Raw genomic sequence first — 20,528 nt, forward strand, 5'->3', positions numbered from 1 at the left:
TTCAGTTCAGTAGCTCAGTCCTGTCCAACTCTTTGCGACTCCATGGACTGCAGCAAGCCAAGCCTCCCTGTCCATCAGCAAGTCCCAGCGCTTACTCAAACTCATGTCCATTGAGTCAGTGATGCCATCCAACCATCTCATCCTCTGTCATCCCCTTCTCCTCCCACCTCCAATCTTTCTCAGCATCAGGGTCTTTTCAAATTAGTCAGTTCTTCGCATCAGGTGGACAAAGTATTGGAGTTTCAGCTTCAGCATCAGTCCTTCCAATGACTATTCAGTACTGATTTCCTTTAGGATTAACTGGTTGGATCTCCTTGCAGTCCAAGGGACTCTCAAGAGTCTTCTCCAACACCACAGTTCAAAGGCATCAATTCTTCGGTGCTCAGCTTTCTTTATAGTCCAACTCTCACATCCATACATGACTACTGGAAAAACCACAGCTTTGACTAGATGGATCTTTGTTCCCTGATATCTCTAATTTTCTTGAAGAGATCTCTAGTATTTCCCATTCTGTTGTTTTCCTCTGTATTTTTCCATTGTTCATTTAGGAAAGCTTTCTTATCTCTCCTTGCTATTCTTTGGAATTCTACATTCAGTTGGGTATATCTTTCCTTTTCTCCTTTGCCTTTTGCTTCACTTCTCAGCTATTTATAAGGGCTCCTCAGACAACCATTTGGCCTTTTTGCATTTCTTTTTCTTGGGTATGGTTTTGATCACCGCCTCCTATACAATATTATGAACCTCCATCCATCATTCTTCAGGCACTCTGTCTATCAGATCTAATCCCTTGACAGAACCTTGTGAAAAAATAAAATTCAGACCCAAGATTTCAAAACTGATTGAATAGGATGACAATGTTACCTGAAGCCAATACAATCTGGCCCTTAAACTTCTTTGGTGAGGGGACTGCTTATATTCAACTTGAATTCCTGATAAAAAATGTCGCCTTATAAAGCACCGAAAAGGAGGCGCATTTCCATTGGGTCCTTGCCAAAATTCACCTGGAAAAAAAGCAGATGTGCTTGTGATGAACTGGTATTAGCAGTGTAGACCATTTTAAATATCCACTTACTCACAAACTGAAAAAGAAAAATATTCATTTCTACATCTAATCAAAAGATCTACCTTAAGATGATCTACAGCTGAGATGTTTGAAGCAGAATCATCACATAACTAAGGTTATGTGGAAAATATATTTTCAGTGATATGAACTGTACTTAAAGAACATAAACCATGTTTTTCATTTTTTAAAAACCTCAAAGAGTGAGTGTGTGATAGTCACTCAGTTGAATACAACTCTCTGCGACCCCATGGACTGTAGCCTGCCAGGCTCCTCTGTCCATGGAATTCTCCAGGAAGGAATACTGGAGTGGGTTACCATTTCCTTCTCCAAAAAGCGTCAACAGTAATGAATAATTCCAGATAACACTTATGCTTTGTTTTAACAAAGTTAAACAGTGAATAGTCAATAGGTTAGTTATGTCTGACACTAACTGAATAGTGCTCTTTCATTTTAGCATGACCAACATTTATAAGGATGAGGGTGGGGGTGGGAAGCAGGTATGGTGATAATGCAAATGCAACCACCAGAGACAGAGTAACACACACTGCATGACTGCAACTTCAGTCAAGCTCCTGGGCTCTTCCTGAAGCAAAAGTGACTTTCGATTTTAATAATGTAGGGCCCTGTGTAGAGCATATGTTTATTTGTGGACATCTACTCATGTCCTAAAATAATTTACATTTAATGAATTTAATTGGGCAAGTTTTTTTATAGGGTTTTCATCACTGAGATACACATTTCTGCACAGCCTATAGCAATATATTGATATCATTCAGAACAGAAGTTTCAATAAGTAACGTTGATTTCTCCATAATTTTCCTAAAAACAAGTTACATGAAACTATCTGCTTTGCAAATAGAGGAAATTATAAAAATGCAGATAAGAAACATATTTAAATAATGTTTTACAGTATATGATGAACAGTATATTTTAATTTAAAATGTGCTAATAAATTTTTAGTCATACTAATGCTACTAACAAATTAGTTTCTGCATACATATGTTTACTTGGATAGCAAAATTTTATTTACTACCACCACTGGCAACATAATACATAAATAAGAAAAAACACAAATTTGGTATACCTCAAAATTATCATCTAGTTTAATCCAGCCAAGGTCTCTTGATTCTAGATATTTCTTATAGGACTTTTCCAATAAAATTATTTGCTTTCGACTAAATGGCTTCCACTTCTGTTTTCGTTTCATCTCCCAAACAACACCAGAACTAAAATAATTCACAAAGAAAATTAATTAAATTAAATGCATAATTTAGGTTGTGGAATTTTCACTCAACTCCAAATTGTCGCAACTGTCAACTCCTATGAAAATCACATTTATGCAAGAGATTTTAAACACCAAAATATATCTACGTTTTATATAAAAGTACATAAGGAAAAGAGGCAGGAGATACGTTTTTGTATCACACACTGACATCAATGAACTATGGAACTGGCAAAATTTTTTCATATGGGGATATTTTAGGCAAAAACCCATCAAGATGGAAGACCTAAATATCAAACATAAAACTATAACATTCCTAGATATAACATAGGAGAAAATCTAAATGACCTTGGGTTTGGCAGTGACTTTTACAATACATCACTAAAAGCACAATCCATGAAAGAAAAATAGATGTGGGACTTTCCTGAAATTGAAAATTTCTGCTCTGTGAAAGACATTGTTAAAAGAATGGAAAGGCTGGGAAAAATATTTGTAAAACATACATCTGATAAAAGACTGATATGGTAAGTCCCCTACATACAAACCTTTAAGTTTCAAACTTGCAAAGATAAGAACAGGTGTCCACATGTCCAGTCCCATAAGTTAGTTTACGTGTCCGGTGTACACTGTCACATGTGTGCATACAAGCGGCTGTGCTTTTCAGTACTTTACTGTGTAGTACTGCATAGAGTACAGTATCTCTATGTCAAGCCCAGGATGCCCAGAAGCAAACATAAAAGCAGTGGTGATGCAGCTGGTGCCCAAGAAACGCCAGACGCTGCACTGTACTACTGTACTTCTCAAGGTACTATACTGTAAGATTAAAGATATTTTATTTTTTGTTTTTTTATGTATTATTTGTGTGAAAAGTATTATAAACCTAGGGGTCGCATAGAGTCGGACACAACTGAGCGACTTCACTTTCACTGTTCACCTTCATGCATTGGAGAAGGAAATGGCAACCCACTCCCGTGTTCTTGCCTGGAGAATCCCAGGGACGGGGGAGCCTGGTGGGCTGCCATCTATGGGGTCGCACAGAGTCGGACATGACTGAAGCGACTTAGCAGCAGTACAGTACTATATAGCTAACTGTGTTAGTTGGGTACCTAAGCTAACTTTGTTGGACTTAAGAACAAATTGGATTTATGAACATGCTCTTGGAACAGAACTTGTTTGTATGCAGGGGACTTATTGTACCCAAAGCATGCAAAGAACTCTTAAAACACAACAATAGCAAAAAAATATTAAATTGGGCAAAAGATCAAAACTTCATCAAATGAGGTTCAATGACAAAAAAGCATATGAAAAGATGTTCACCATCATATGTAATTAGGTAACTGCAAATTAAAACAAACAGAGATCGCCACAAATCTATTAGATTTGTGGTGATCTGACAATACTAAATGCTGGCAAGGATGTGGAACACCAGGAATCTCTCATTCATTCATGGCACAGTTACCAAATGGTGAGCCGCTTCTCACAAAATTAAACTGCCAGGTGCTGCACAAAGAGCATTTTTGAACTTCACCAAACACATTATTATCCGTAGACCCTATACTGGTTATACCTGATAATTATTTCCCTCAACAGCCTCCAAAGAAGAATGAGTCTTTTACCACAGTCAGTGTGATTGAAAACCAAAATAGATAAATTCAAATATTTTCCTTATATAAGTATAAGCAGAATCAGAGAAAAGAACTGGTTCCATCATTATTAAAATGTTCTAAACAACCATCCAATAAGATCATGTACGCAGGTTAAACTACTGCCTCCGTGAAACTTTTTTCCAGTTTATGTGATTCAGTGTTCTTGGCTTCCCCAACCCACACCAGTGTCTCCAGCCTCTACAGCACCATAGAACATGTTCATACTTCTTTGTAGCTTTTTTTTTAGTGTTTTTGTAATTCATTTAAAAAATACATACAAACAACAAGGGAAGAAAAAACCTCTTCTCCCACCAACTAATGACTGTTGTCGTAAGGGCCAAGACATGATTTTATCTTAGGGGCTTTTCAACTAGCAGTGAAAGCAGCTGTTCAGTAAGCTTTGCTGAAAGGTATGTACAAGTACATCAAATTCAAAATAGGTATTTGTCTACTCTCATCAAGCTTGATATTATGAACTTAATGCCTTTTAAAGATTTCTGATACCTTATCTTTCTTCTCCCATACCTGGTTATCCCAATATATGAAACTTCCTGCTTGGTTTCATTGTTGACCAGTGAAAGCCCAAGACTATGGAGAGAAAAAGTTATTTCGTGATTGGCCTGCTCCATTTCTTCTGCCTGCAGAGCTTTGGAAACCAAGGCAACATCATCAGTGAAAAGCAAGACTCTCTGGCGCCCATCGAGAAATGATACCCAGTGTATCTGGATGTTTGCATCATAGGCAAACTGTCCACATTCATCCTGTGGGAAAGAAAGATTTCATATTAAAACCACGAACAGTAAGCTTTTATTACATAAAGTTGAACTGCAGTAGCTAGGAAAGCATGACTATAAATCAGAAAACCATCAAAATAATATAAATTAATTAAAGTTATATGTTTTGAAACATCCTCACCAATTTTTTCAAACTGTAACAGATCAATAGTGCTTATTTTTTTAAAACCTTAGTTTAAGTTACTTAGTTAGGCTCAAAGGGTACTCAGGAGGAATAAGAATCTCCTTCAAAGGCACCAATGGCATAAGATGCTTACTTGTCTCCCAGATAGAGAACAGAATGGTTTAAAACTTTACTGGAAATGTAATATCAGATAAAATTAGGTTTTAATACTTTATAATGCTGCAAGTATTTATATAAATCACACTGTTAAACAGTCAAACTATGGTGATCAGTTTGTATTAACTTTCACTAAGAAGAGCCTTCTTGGCTGACAGTCTTTTATAGCATTTAAAAATATTAGGCTTGATTTGGTGCATGTCTTCAGAGATTTAAATAATGATTTTTTTCATTCTGGACTTAACAAATAAAACACCAGTTCATTTCAACACGAAGTATAAGAACCTAATATGTGATTTTCATTTCATGCTTTCTTGGGACACAAAAGCCAAAAACAAAGGATGTCACCAAAAGCACAGAAATGGTTGGTATTTGCTGTTCTCTGAAACTGATCTACAGCTTTTAACATATATCAAAGTAGATGGCCCAATTTTTTACTCTAACATGATTAAATTTTATAAATGTTTCAGAGATACCTACTAAAGAAGGTGAATTTTCTCCTTGTAAACTACAAAATTTGATATGCTTCCTGGTTCAATCTTAGTTATTATTCAAATGCTCTCCATTCGTTTTCAATCTATTGGATCTGTTAAAAATTAAATAAGGTATATTTTAAAATATCCCCAGGCAACAATGTTTCAGTTGACTTCCAACATTTTCAGTTACACATTTTGATGCAATATTATTCACTGCATGAAGGTTTATGGCCATCATGACTTCTTTGTCACATTATCATATTCTATTTAATGATTTTTGCTTTGAATCATAAATTGTTTTTTTACTTTTGTTTACTTGTTAAATCTTTATCATTTCTTCATGCTTTTAACTTTCTGTGCAGTTAAAGCAGATCTCATGTAAATAGCATCTGGTTAGAAACTACTTTTTAACTTAATCTGAATGTGATCTCTTAATAGGAGAATTTAAACCATTTTCATTTACTGACATACTTGATGGGAAGCATGGTTTAGTGGGAAAAGTCCAGGGACTATGAAGTCAAGAAGATCTGGTTTTGAATTCTAACCAGCAGTTCTAAGTTATAAACATAAGAATTTATGATACTATATAATAAGCATTAACATATGATATATTCAACAAAATGTACTGACATTTGCCACTTACTATATACTTCCTTAGGCTTCCTTCTTTTACTGTAAGAGCAAATTTTTCTTTATTTTCATTTTCTCAATTGTTTTAGAATTCTTTTATTACTCACTTTGCTTCTATTAATTGGTATCCTTTTTAAAAAAAGTCATCTTTGATCTATATTTCTGTAATTAAAATTTAGGATTAAATGCTGTTAATATATTCTGTTCATAACATACTATTTCCTTGCTCCCCCTTTCATTTTATTTTGTTGTCTTTGTCTTTTGTTTCACCAACTTTCTCCTATCACAGTTGTCATATGTTTATAACTTTGGGAATCTCAGGCAAACATGCTGAAAATTTTCTCTGGTCCTTCTGCGGTAAAAAAAAATTTTCAGAAGTGTGATCAGCTTCTGAATCTTTAGGATCAGGCTACAGTTTTCTCCTGAACTATTTTTTCGTAAACTCCATGTTTGTTTGTTTTTTTCCTGTTTATTCACACTTAAACATCCGCTGGATCACTGAAAAAGCAAGAGTTCCAGAAAAACATCTATTTCTGCTTTATTGACTATGCCAAAGCCTTTGACTATGTGGATCACAAAACTGTGGAAAATTCTGAAAGAGATGGGAATACCAGACCACCTGACCTGCCTCTTAAGAAACCTATATGCAGGTCAGGAAGCAATAGCTAGAACTGGACATGGAATAACAGACTGGTTCCAAATAGGAAAAGGAGGCTGTATATTGTCACCCTGCTTATTTAACTTATATGCAGAGTACATCATGAGAAACACTGGGCTGCAGGAAGCACAAGCTGGAATCAAGATTGCCGGGAGAAATATCAATAACCTCAGATATGCAGAAGACACCACCCTTATGGCAGAAAGTGAAGAGGAACTAAAAAGCCTCTTGTTGAAAGTGAAAGTGGAGAGTGAAAAAGCTGGCTTAAAGCTCAACATTCAGAAAACTAAGATCATGGCATCTGGTGCCATCACTTCATGGGAAATAGATGGGGAAACACTGGAAACAGTGACAGACTATTTTTTTGAGCTCCAAAATCACTCCAGATGGTGGTTGCAGCCATGAAATTAAAAGACGCTTACTCCTTGAAAGGAAAGTTATGACCAACCTAGACAGCATATTAAAAAGCAGAGACATTACTTTGCCAACAAACGTCCGTCTAGTCAAGGCTACGGTTTTTCCCATGGTCATGTATGGATGTGAGAGTTGGACTGTGAAGAAAGCTGAGCGCCGAAAAATTGATGCTTTTGAACTGTGGTGTTGGAGAAGACTCTTGAGAGTCCCTTGGACTGCAAGGAGTCCATCCTAAAGGAGACCAGTCCTGGGTGTTCATTGGAAGGACTGATGCTGAAGGTGAAACTCCAATCCTCTGGCCACCTCATGCAAAAAGCTGACTCACTGGAAAAGACCCTGATGCTGGGAGGGATTGGGGGCAGGAGGAGAAGGGGACGACAGAGAATGAGATGGCTGGATGGCATCACCAACTCAATGGACATGAGTTTGAGAAAACTCCGGGAGTTGGTGATGGACAGGGCGGCCTGGCGTGCTGCGATTCATGGGGTCGCAAAGAGTTGGACACGACTGAGCGACTGAACTGAACTGAACTGAATGAGGAAAGTGCTTTACAGTACTGTGTGGATTTTCTTTGAATTCCCTTTTCATGTACACCTGAGCCTCAGAAGAATTCCCTTCTCAGATCAGCCAGGAAATGGCTAACTGTCTTGTTTCTAGCTTAATTTTCATAACCTGGCAGATCACCAGTTGACTAAGGCACAATAATCTATTTCTTACTGTCTGGTTTTCTAACACCGAATAGAACAGAAACATTTAAAACCACAAGCCTGTGAATACACTACTGCCAGGATTCTTTATGATTTTGCCTGAATTTATAGACCTTGACATAGTCTTTCAGGATGGCGATACCGTTCTTTCTCCAGTATCTGTGTACTGCCTTATGGGAGTTGTGGTTGCCGAGGAGCATGAAATGTGAGGAGAAAGAAAATAACACCAGCATAGTACAGGGATCCCTGGTCAAGCTAGCATGTCTCTGAGCCAGAGACCTCATTGTAACAGGGAACTTAAGCTCCTCTCTACCACTTACCACTTGAGGGTTTCTCTGTTGTAAAAAGTAAAGCAGGCAACAGAGCTCCATCAAATTGTCATGGCAAAAATCACTCCAAGAATCTCATAACCATCAGTCTGATTTTTCAAAAGTCTCTCTCTTTTATGGGTATTTCAGAGAGAATATAGGAGAGGATAATTCAGTCACTCTTGGCCAATTACTATTTTAAATAACCAAGAAAGCTTTTATGACAACTGGCATTATCAGACAGTGGAATATGACACGGTAAGAACTTTTCAGCATAGAATATAATCCTACAGAAACTAGGTACCACTCGCGGAGGACCAGTGTCTATATTGGAGGGAGGGTGGCAGATGAATCCTTTTACTTTTATAAGTATTTATTTATTTGGCTCCACTGGTTCTTAGTTGTGGCATGTGAGATCTCAATCTTTGTTGTGGCATGCGAGATCTTTAGTTAAGGCATGTGAACTCTTACTGTAGCATGTGGGATCTAGTTCTCTGACCAGGGATCAAACCCGAGCACCCTGCACTGAGACCATGGAGTCTTAGCCACTAGACCACCAGGGAAGTTCCTGGCAGATGAATTCTTAAGCCCTTCTCAAAGTCTAAGTGTCTAGGAAATAACATGTTTAATTAATTTAGCTACCTAAATAGTATTTCCATAAGTAATTCATTATATTTCTTATATGGATAATTTACTACTGTCATACTCCTTTAATTAAAAAACCATATGGCTTTGATAGGGAAAACTTGCCTTAAAAAATCTTATTTTTTAAGTGGTATACAAAATAAACCTGTTTTTTACTTAGCCTCAAAACTCCTTCCTTATAAAAAAAAGTAAATAAAAAAGTACTGGTCTTAGGCAAGCTGAAACAGATGCAAATAAAGTATTTTGACTGATCTAGGACAAAATATTGGTGTGAACTATTTACCAACTAAAGCCCCAAAGCAACTTATTTTGAAAATACTTGCAATTCATTTTTAGTTCAATAAAGAAAAAGCTGACAGTGTGAAGCTAACTTGTCTACTTCCTTTGTTATCAGGCACTTTCCTGGTGGCTCAAACGATAAAGAATCTGCTACACTGCAGGAGGCCTGGGTTCGATCCCTGGGTTGGGAAGATCCCCTGGAGGAAGGCATGACAACCCACTCCAGTCTTCTTCCCTGGAGAATCCCCATGGACAGAGGAGCCTGGCAGGTTACAGTCAATAGGGTCGCAAAGAGTCGAACACGACTGAGCGACTAAGCACAGCACACTTCATATGATACCCATTCACATCAGATGATACCTTTAACAGATCATGTTCCCCAACATTTTCTGCATAACTCCATTTAAGCTTTCTGGTACCAGTGGGATCTTCCCAGGCAAAGAGTCGAACTTGTCTTGGCAGCAATACCATTTCTTCCTTTGACCCGCTGAAACACAAGCGACAGAGGGAAGGTTAAAACACCCTGGCCTTGAGAAACGTAGACCTGTGGTTTATCGAGGAGGGGACTGGCACAAACATGGTATAAAACTGCCTTTGTTAATAAAACACAACTGTGCCTAAAAATGAGTACCCTAAAATGTCCAAATAACTAATGATTTTGAGGCTTGAGGGAAAAGAATATTCTTTCTGAAGCTGCAGTATATTCTGAACTGATCCAGGTAAGATGGCACTAACAAAATTCATGAAGGGAAACAGACTGGTACCTCAGAATTCATCTACAGAAAAGGTTGTGAATAGTAAATGTTTTAGGAGCAGAGAACTGTACTTGGTACTCAAATTTGAGATTTTAATCAAAAGCAATGCATAAGAAGTAAGAGTCTCAGAAGAGAAAACAACAGGTCTGTTCCACTGCTACTCCAAGTGTGGTCTCTGGGCCAGCAGCACTAGCATCACCTCGAGCCTTGCTGGAAAGTGCAATATTCTGGGGCCCACCTAAAACCAACTAACTCAGAACCTGCATTTTTACAGGATTTCTAGGTGTTCTTAATACTGATATTTAAGTTTAAGGAGTACTGGTCTAGATAATACAAGAAACTTTGCAGAGAACTAAAATAAAACAAAAAGTAACCCATTTAGGGTTTAATTTATACTTTCAAATCTCTCAGCAGATTCAAGCCATGAGAGTTAAGAATACGTTAGATCTGGAAAGCATTAATTTTTAAAAATTTATTTATCTATCTTTGGCCGTGCTGGGTCTTCACTGCTCTGTGAGGGCTTTCTCCAGTTGCAGTGAGTAGCGGATACTCAGGAGAAGGCCATGGCACCCCACTCCAGTGCTCTTGCCTGGAGGATCTCGTGGACGGAGGGGCCTGGTGGGCTGCAGTCCATGGGGTCGCGAAGAGTTGGACATGACTGAGTGACTTCACTTTCAATTTTCACTTTCATGCATTGGAGAAGGAAATGGCAACCCGCTCCAGTGTTCTTGCCTGGAGAATCCCAGGGACGGGGGAGCCTGGTGGGCTGCCATCTATGGGGTCGCACAGAGTCAGACACGACTGAAGCGACTTAGCAGCAGCAGCAGCAGCAGCGGATACTCTGCTGTAGCATGCGGCCTTATTGTGGTGGCTTCTCTTGTTGTGGAGTTCAGGCTCTAGAGCGCTTGGGCTTCAGTAGTGGTGGCCCGTGGTCTCACCAGTTGCGGAACATGGGCTCTGTTGCTCTGAGGCATGAGGGATCTTTCCAGACCAGGGATCGAACCCATGTCTCCTGCATAGGCAGGCGGACTCTTAACCTCTGGATGACCAGGGAAGTCCCAGCAAGGCATTATTTTTATATATTTATATGCATGTGTGTGTGTATACATATATATAATGGGTATTATTATTTTATATTATATATACATACATAAAAATAATGCCCTGAAGATTTATAATAATAAATCTTTGCAAATATATTATTACATATTTTAAGAATCTAAAGCCCCCTGTTTAATGGCATCACCCAAGCTAAACAACAGCACACACAAGGACAACAAAATTCCTGTCAGTCTGTACTACAATACATTCAATATCACTATTTAATCTTCCACTTAAATCTGTCTTCAGCCCTCTGCCCTCCTGTTTAATATTCTACTATCCAACCAAAAAAATACGATTTATAGAGAGAAGTTCACTGAGCATCATGAGACCACAAAAGAACAGTACTGCTTAAACAAGTTCACAGTTCCTTGTATCCAATTCTGAAATGTAAAAAGCTTCAAAATTCCAAATATTCTTCTCTTAAGTTTGGTGTCCAAACTCATGTGGCAGCAAAACTTATCTGAACTGATGGGAAACTATTAATACTTTCATTTATCTCACTTATTATAAATGTTTACATGTTTTGCTGCAGGAATACTAATGTCTTGGTTACAGAATACTGCTTCAGAACTTGCTAGGGCTATTAGCAATACGCATCCCTATTACCTTTCTAAAATCTGAAAACACATGGAAGGTGAAACACATTTAGATCCAAGTATTTCCTAGAAGGAACTGTGGACCAGTGGGCTTCCCTGGTGGCTCAGCTGGTAAAGAATCTGCCTGCCAATGCAGGAGACACACAAGACCCAGGTTTGATCGCTGAGTCAGGAAGATCCTCTACAGAAAGAAATGGCTACCCACTCAAGTATTCTTGTCTCAGAAATCCCAAGGACAGAGGAGCTGGCAGGCTACAGTCCATGGGGTTCCAAGAGTTGAAAACAACTTAGCAACTAAACCATCGAAAACAAATCATATTTTCTAAGAACCCTTTTTATTTCATACCTCTGTTTATATGTGAGGATGTTCCATGGTGTGTGGTTTATTATTAGGGCAGGTGCACATCCCTCATGGTAGTCAGAAAAGCTGATGACAGTTGAATGTGGAGCAGTATCTACATCCACCAAGATACCCCCATTCTATTGTAGAAAAAAGGAGTATGTCTGAAGCATTGGTTTAAACTGCACGTTACATTTAGAATTTCAATCATTCATATAGATATTAAAAAGTCTGTTTTCTTAAATTCCTACAGAAAATCACATTGGCTCTGATCTCTTACAAACATATGTACAGCATTATATATTGTTAGAGTTAGCATACCTTCAATTAATTATCAGGATATTTTACAGCACGTCTTAATAAAATATTGTAAAGCAAACTTTAAAAATCAAAAATATTTTATTTTAAAAACAGGAAAACATACCAGATCTTCCAAGCTCAATAAAGTGCCATTATCCTGTTGGTTATAAAAGAATGGCCTGGATGATCCCTCACAGCTCACCACTCTCACACAAAGTTTGCCTGAAAATTTCTCAGGCCAAAATGGAAGGTTCTGAAAACATGGAAGTCAAATATCAGTCTTAATACTATGGTAAGTAAAACAGTGGCTAATAAAGTTTTAAATTCTAATTCAGATCATAACTCAATTATCACTGTTTCTTAAAATAGCTCCTTTACATTTCATATTGAGATTATTGACAATATAATGATTATTTATGAAGCCTAAGAAACTCCATCAGAAGAATAGATGTATTAGTCTTTTCATACTTACAGAATAATTACAATATGAGGAACTGAAGTGCTATTAAGAACATCTCAAATATCTTAAATATTTAAAAATTATAATCTTAATATTTGCTTTTATGAATTGTACTATGAATTCTTTCAGAGTATCTCATCCTAGATAAACCACAAGGCAACTGAAGGCAGAGGACCTTGCTGGCACTCCTGACACTATCCCCCTATAGCTGTTTGATCTTAATCTTGACCTTTTTGAGCCTCAGTTTCCTATCTGTAAAACCGAGATTTTAGTTCATAAAACAAAAGTTCCTCACCCATGACAGAATACTGGGTAAAAGCTATTTCGGAAAAGAATACTACTACTATCAAACTCACATCAAAGATAAAAAGATAAGGAACACGTATTTGCTGCCAAGTCTATGGAGATCATCCTAAGTGCCTTGGAAAGCCCATGCCTCTTAGAGGTCTAACTTTGTATTGTAAGTGGAGTCCCTCCTTAAACTTTTTGCCAAGCAATTTTAAAGATAATTTTAGAATTCTTTTTAGATGTACAGAAAAACAGTCCTATCCTTAAGTCAGCTGGTTTGGTTGAAAACTCAGGCAAATTCAAGCAGTAATGCTTGTTGGTGCACCTGCCCCCTCCCCCACTTTCCTTATTCTCTTCACTTCACCTCTTGTTGAGTCTGCAAAGTTTTGTTCAAATACCAGCCCTTCTATGAAACATTTTCTTTTGATCTAGGCCACAATGATCTCAATCTCCAATAACCTTACTGACCTAAAAAAAAAAAACAGATTCAATTTCCTTCTCTGTAAAGTAAGGTGGTTGAATTTTGGGGATTTTTTCCAAGGAAACTTCCAGTTCATCTATTCAGAGATCCTATAACCACCTATCAGTCAGTTCAGTTCAGTCGTTCAATTGTGTTAGACTCTTTGTAGACTCCATGGACTGCAGAACACCAGGCTTCCCTGTCCATCACCAACTCCTGCAGCTTGCTCAACTCATGTCCATTGAGCTGGTGATGCTATCCAATCATCTCATCCTCTGTCGCCCCCTACACCTCCTGTCTTCAATAGTTTCCAGCATCAGGGTCTTTTCCAATGAGTCAATTCTTCACATCAGGTAGCCAAAGTATTGGAGCTTCAGCTTCAGCATCAGTCCTTCCAATGAATATTCAGGACTGATTTCCTTTAGGACTGACTGGTTGGATTTCCTTGCAGTCCAAGGGACTCTCAAGAGTCTTCTCCAACACCACAGTTCAAAAGCATCAATTCTTCGGCATTCAGCTTCCTTTACAGTCCAACTCACATTTATACACGACTAGTGGAAAACCATAGCTTTGACTAGATCAACCTTTGTTAGCAAAGTAATGTCTCTGCTTTTTAATATGGTGTCTAGGTTGGTCACAGCTTTTCCTCCAAGGAGCAAGCGTCTTCATTTCATGGCTGCAGTAACCATCTGCAGTGACTCTGTACCCCCCAAAAATAAAGTTTGTCACTGTTTCCATTGTTTCCCCATCTATTTGCCATGAAGTGATTGGACCAGATACCATGATCTTAGTTTTTGGAATGCTGAGTTTTAAGCCAACTTTTTCACTCTCCTCTTTCACTTTCATCAAGAGGCTCTTTAGTTTTTCTTCGCTTTTTGCCATAAGGGTGGTATCATCTGTGTATCTGAGGATATTGATATTTTTCCTGGCAATCTTGATTCCAGCTTGTGCTTCTTCCAGCCCAGCGTTTTTCATGATGTACTCTGCAAATAAGTTAAATGAGCAGGGTGACAATATACAGCCTTGGTGCACTCCTTTCCCAATCTGGAAACAGTCTGTAGTTCCATGTCCGGTTATAACTGTTGCTTCGTCAAGTGGGCCTTAGGAAGCATCACTAGGAACAAAGCTAGCGGAGGTGATGGAATTCTAGTTGAGCTATTTCAAATCCTAAAAGATGATGCTGTGAAAGTGCTGCACTCAATATGCCAGCAAATTTGGAAAACTCAGCAGGGGCCACAGGACTGTAATAGGTCAGTTTTCATTCCAACCCCAAAGAAAGGCCATGCCAAAGAATGTTCAAACTACCATACAATTGCACTCATCTCACACGCTAGCAAAGTAATGCTAAAAATTCTCCAAGCCAAGCTTCAACAGTACATGAACCATGAACTTCCAGACGTTCAAGGTTGATTTAGAAAAGGCATAGGAACCAGAGATCAAATTGCCAACATCCGCTGGATCATCAAAAAAGCAAGAGAGTTCCAGAAAAACATCTACTTCTGCTTCATTGACTATGCCAAAGCCTTTGTCTCTGCGGATCACAACAAACTGTGGAAAATTCTTTAAGAGGTGGGAGTACAAGACCAGGTAACCTGCCTCCAGTAGCTTGCCATATATTATCTTCTTCTATGTATTAAGAGAGTCTTAAGCCTTCCAAGATTGGATGCTTCTTGAATATAAAGACATTATCTTGACTACTGACAGAATAGTACATTATTTATATGTACATTTTACAGTACATATCCACATTTATACACATAGGAAGAACCATAAAATGAGTGTTAACAGTCTAGACTAGTGATAAATATTATCAACAATTCTTTCTTCTTTTTAACATATGCTTATAGTATGAAAGGGAAGTCTTTCTAAGCTGGCTGTCATAGTTTAACACACAAATATGGTAGCAAAGTGATTATGACAGAGAGATATATAATTCTTATTTACATGTCGATATTTACTTGTACATTTTAGGAGCCAATTATATCAAAGGAAAATTATTACCTCTGAAGAAGCAATATAGTTCCATTTACTAGTTGGCAGTGAGCCATCAGATGCAATTTCACCAACTTCTAGTTCTAATGATGACTTGTTCTCAATGGTATAAAAGGGAGTCAAAGTAACTATTCGTGTAAGATTAAAAGTGCTCATTTTGATGCTGACACCAACCTGTGGAAAGGAAACAAACAAGTTTATCATTTCCCACCACTTTACACACCTTGAAACACACACAGCTATTCACTCACAGTCTTCTTCAAGTATTTTAAAATAGGATTTCTTAAAAAAATAAAGTAACTAAAAAGAACCATATTCCATGACTATCTTCTCACTAAGAAGAAAAATTTCAGTTCCTTAGTCTGGGACCAGCAGAAACCAATTCAAGAAATATCAATCAGTAATTTAACAAATGATGACTTGTAATAACAAACTTAATTTTTAAAAATCCTTTACTTTTACACATTCCAAAATAAATTGTTTTAAAATCAGTGTACAGTTTCCTTTGCTGCTTTATTCTCTCTGCTATCAATAAAATGAAATAAAAATTTTAAAGAAGTAATAAAACAAGTGAACTAGTATCAGATTATTCAAATTGTTGCAGTGAAATTTAAGATTTAAGACTTTTTGGCAGGGAGTGGTATGGATGTGGATTCTAGTAATTCTGAATATTTACCAAATTCCTTCCTTAAATGTATTCAAATCACTGTCTTAAACTTTGACAAATTTAGGCTTTGCTTTGCTACTAACTGTACTAGAAATTAAGTAGACAGACACAATGTAATAGTAGACATCCTCCATGTAATACCCTGAATTCACATTTCTATACCCCTGAGGATTTCCAGCTTATTTAGTGAAGAAAATGTGAATGAAATCAGAGGTAAATAAGCAAGCAAAACCTACCAGGTATTCCATGTTGTTGGCGGGACACTTCACACATCCGTAACTTCCCACTGTATCCAATGAAAAACCATTGGACCACGAACTAGTTGAAATTTTTAACTGTACCTACACCAGAGAACACAGACAATTATATAAGAAATCTAAAACACTGTACTAATTTTATTTGATGGATAGGTGCTAGACCACCTGAAATTTATTTAATAACATGAGACAAAGAAAAGTATTATCAAAGGCATGCTGCAAATGGGTAAGAGAACCACAGGAACTCTAGGAGACAATACAATAAAAGCAGAGCTCTAAAGTTCCCTTTGCATTCACCTCTGTGATGAGTATGATGAATTTAAAGATGTGTACCAATGAGACCTTCTGTTACTTAGGAAGGAATTAAAATGTAAAGTGATATTTTCCAGTGTTAGGTTTTTTATACAGAGCTAATGAACTCTTAAACTTTTAGCACACACAGGAAATTTATGCTTTTATTATTCAGCAGACAATGAAAAGTGTTTTGATAAGCAGAATGGAAGACACAATACCTGTCCTCAATAAGTTTCCAACTAAAAAGAGACAGGAAATACACACTAATAATTATAATGCAAGACAGTGTGATAACAGCCACATAAGAGGGATAAAATCCTATCAAACTGACAGGATAAAAAGCTTACTTATGGCTATGGGAAAAGGTAAAGTTTTACAGAAGAGATCTAATTCTGCTCCTGTATTAACCTCCATCTACCCAGCAGATGATAAAAACCTGAGTACAACCAAAGGTCAGACACATAAACAGGTACAATATCAAGCATTAATCAACACTTTATGACAGAGGTTCTCAAAGTATGGTCTCAGGCCCTACTCAGACCTACTGAACTGCACTATGGGGGCCTGGCTCAGCAGTCTGTTTTCAAAGCCCTCTAGGTGACTCTGTTACACACTGAGATTGAGACTGAGAAGCACTGCTCTAACAGAACACGCATGGGATATCTAGCTCTGCTTTAGACGATCAGAAAATCTTTCACACATGTCAGGCTGGAGCAGCATGTCAAAGCATGAACAGCGATAATGAGAAAACAAGAAGCAGGCAGGGAAAGCATAGGGCAAAAGACATTCTAAGCAGGTGCAGCTACACAAAAGCAATATCACGATGTGAGTTTGCACAGGAAAGAAGCAACCAGAGCAAAAAGGATCAGATCAGGCCTTAGGCTTTGTTTTTCTCTTGAAGGCCCGCCTTAATCCTTCATACATATGAGGCTCAGTTAAAATAAACCAAATTCAACTGCTCTCTCTTTTGAAATGCCATTGCATCACCGGTAACCTACATAAAGTCAAGCTTTCCACTCGACACTATGTCAAGAACAGAAGTAATTCTAGGGGCACTGGAGAAAAAGACACCTCAGCCTTGGGACACTATTGTTGTTAGTTCCTTATAACCCACTTAATCATGTATTCCTTAAAAGTAGTCTTGGATCTAATGCATACCAGTGACACTGAACAATTTGTTTTATTGATAAAAACGTACCTTATTTTTACTAAAAATGTTCTTCTTCTTGAAAGAGAATAAAACAATATCCCTAAAATCAGCTGGATGTTTCACATGCGTATCTTCTGCACGATACTGGAGAACCCGAGAAGTCTTGTTGATTAGCCAGTAGGGACTGAAAATGGAGAGCTCCATCTGGCTGCCAATTCGCTTGACATGTATTGACAGGTCAACTGTCAACGTTTCTTCGGAGTCAGAAGAAAAACACACAAGGAAGAATTCGGGAAGTGTACTGCATATACGGAAATGTCCATTCCAGTTTTTGCCCTGATATTTCACCAGAACTAATTCCATTATTTCTCCACTGATTCGCGAATGTAGAACATTGGCTGTACTGCCTTCGGTCAGCTCATGAGTTTCTGCTGTTCCCTAAAAACAAACAAAAACTAAATTTGCTTACCAATTTAAAAAAAATCTCTGAAATAACTTCCCCATCTTATACAAATACTAAATTACCTACCAGATTCACATTAACTGAGAAGTCTTCAAGGTACCATCTTTACATATTATGAATATCCAACAATTACTGAGGACTAAAAAGAAAACACTAACATAGCCAAAGGCAGAAGTTGTCATTCAGCTATCATCGGCCAATGGCTGTTAGTTTTGAGAAAAACTCAGACCCATGTCAAGAATCTAAGGCTGGATTCAAGAACACTGGCTATTTCCATTAAGAGATATGTCCTTACACGAGCCACATAACAGCCTGTGCTTCAGCTTCATCCTTTATTCATATTCTACACTTAATGGTTCTCATTCAAATAAAACAAGGAAAGTGATGTCAAACTATTCTGACAAGCTATCTAAGGTAGAACTACTTTAAAAATGAGTAATGGCAATATAATAAACTAGGCTTCCTTACCAACAGCTTCTCTTGTATAAATATTACTTGAAAATGAAAGTGAAGTAGCTCAGTTGTGTCCAACTCTTTGCAACCCCATGGACTATAGCCTGCCAGGCTCCTCTGCCCGTGGGATTTTTTTTCAGGCAAGAATACTGGAGTGGGTTGCCATTCCCTTCTCCAAGGGATCTTCCTGACCCAGGGATCAAACCTGGGTCTGCTGTGCTGCAGGCAGACTCTTTACTGTCTGAGCAAGAGCTTACTAAATAAATACTACCTAGGTCATCTAATTAATTTTAGTCTCCACAAGTCAAGGGTGGCTTCCTGTCACATAAAGAAAATTAATTTAGGTTCCAAACACTTTTCAGATTTTTGTATTTTGAAATGTTGTGGCATGAACAAATTTAAAAGCATATACTATGGAGAAGGAAATGGCAACCCACTCCAGTATTCTTGCCTGGAGAATCCCATAGACAGAGGAGCCTGGCAGGCTACAGTCCATGGGGTCGCAAGAGTCGGACACGACTTAGTGCACTGTCTCACCCCAGAGATCCTGCCACATATACCACAAAAACCAAACATCCCCCAATGACCTTGGCCCCACTGTTCCAATCACTCCCAGGTGGGAATTCAGGCACATGTCCACAGAAGTCACAGACAACATACATACGGTTCTGTTATGTCCCATATATTATCCTTTCATGTCCCAAGGAAGACATTTTCTCTTAGAGATTTTCATTTAGTGTATCTTTAAAAATTCTTGTGTTAAACTTGCCTCCATCTTTTTCTTGGGTAAGGACAACCCAGAAATGGCCCTTTTGTGTCTGTGATGTTGCCATTCACAGCTTTCTTGATAGGCCTAGTACAATCTTGAGAACAGGGTTGCTGTATGCTGAATGTCAGATGGTAGCTCTTAGCTTTGTCTATCTTAGGTAGTTATGCTGTGCATTTTTTATTGGTGTACCATGTTTGATTTGTCCCTAATACCTTTAAAGTTTTTCTGAGAAATGAATAATGCAACATGAACTTATTAAAATACATTTTAAGCCTTTTAAAAAAATAAAATAAAATAAAAGCATATACTATACTTCATTACTAGAAAATGTTCCCTAATACTTCTTAGGACAGACAGTAATTATTTTTTGGTTCATCTTGAACCAAATAATCATCACTTTAAAATAAATCTGAACTAAATAATCATCACTTTAAAAAACTTTAAGATTAACTTCATAATAAATTAAGATGAAGTATTTTCTCACTGGTGCTTTCCTGTACTTTAGCTAAGAGAACTGCACTTAGATAATAAAGAGATAAATACAAGTATTAATTTATAGCAGATGCAGCAGAGTTCAGTGGTGAAGAACAAGGAATCACATTGCTTCGGTTCAAATCTCAGTTCTACCATTTATTAGATGCGGGATTCTGAGCCTGGCACTTAACCCCGCTGTGACTCAGTTTCCTTATGTGTAAAATGGGTCAAATAATAGCAACTTCTTTGGTAAGTTATTGTTTGGACTAAATAATGCATGTAAAACACATGAACTAGTGGCTGGCACAAAGTAGATGCCATGCCAATTTTTGCTATTATTATTACTATTAATGCATTACAAGTATGTGATGTAATCACATAAATACATAATCACATAAATCACATAAATACTCAACAAAAATACCATTAAAAAAAGAATTCACTCCATGCAATAATAAAAGTCAAACAAAATGCAAAACAGGGGGCATATATGTATACTTGTGGCTGATGCATGTTGATGTATGGCAGAAACCAATACAATATTGTAAAGCAAATAGAATTTTTAAAAAATGCAAAAGACATAC

General features: G+C 37.5%; 1 protein-coding gene across 1 annotated transcript in view; it reads right to left on the minus strand.

Annotated features, from left to right (window-relative positions):
• VPS13C (vacuolar protein sorting 13 homolog C) overlaps positions 1-20,528 on the minus strand; it is a 184,273-nt gene that overhangs the window by 26,880 nt on the left and 136,865 nt on the right. Inside the window, 10 exon segments of the mRNA XM_070378006.1 lie at positions 862-968; positions 971-1,001; positions 2,148-2,289; positions 4,457-4,692; positions 9,483-9,609; positions 11,924-12,057; positions 12,342-12,470; positions 15,427-15,591; positions 16,321-16,425; positions 17,834-18,223. Of these exon segments, the coding sequence (XP_070234107.1) occupies positions 862-968; positions 971-1,001; positions 2,148-2,289; positions 4,457-4,692; positions 9,483-9,609; positions 11,924-12,057; positions 12,342-12,470; positions 15,427-15,591; positions 16,321-16,425; positions 17,834-18,223 (1,566 nt within the window).

Source organism: Bos mutus, chromosome 10 (assembly GCF_027580195.1).
Source record: "Bos mutus isolate GX-2022 chromosome 10, NWIPB_WYAK_1.1, whole genome shotgun sequence".
Lineage (NCBI taxonomy): Eukaryota > Metazoa > Chordata > Mammalia > Artiodactyla > Bovidae > Bos > Bos mutus.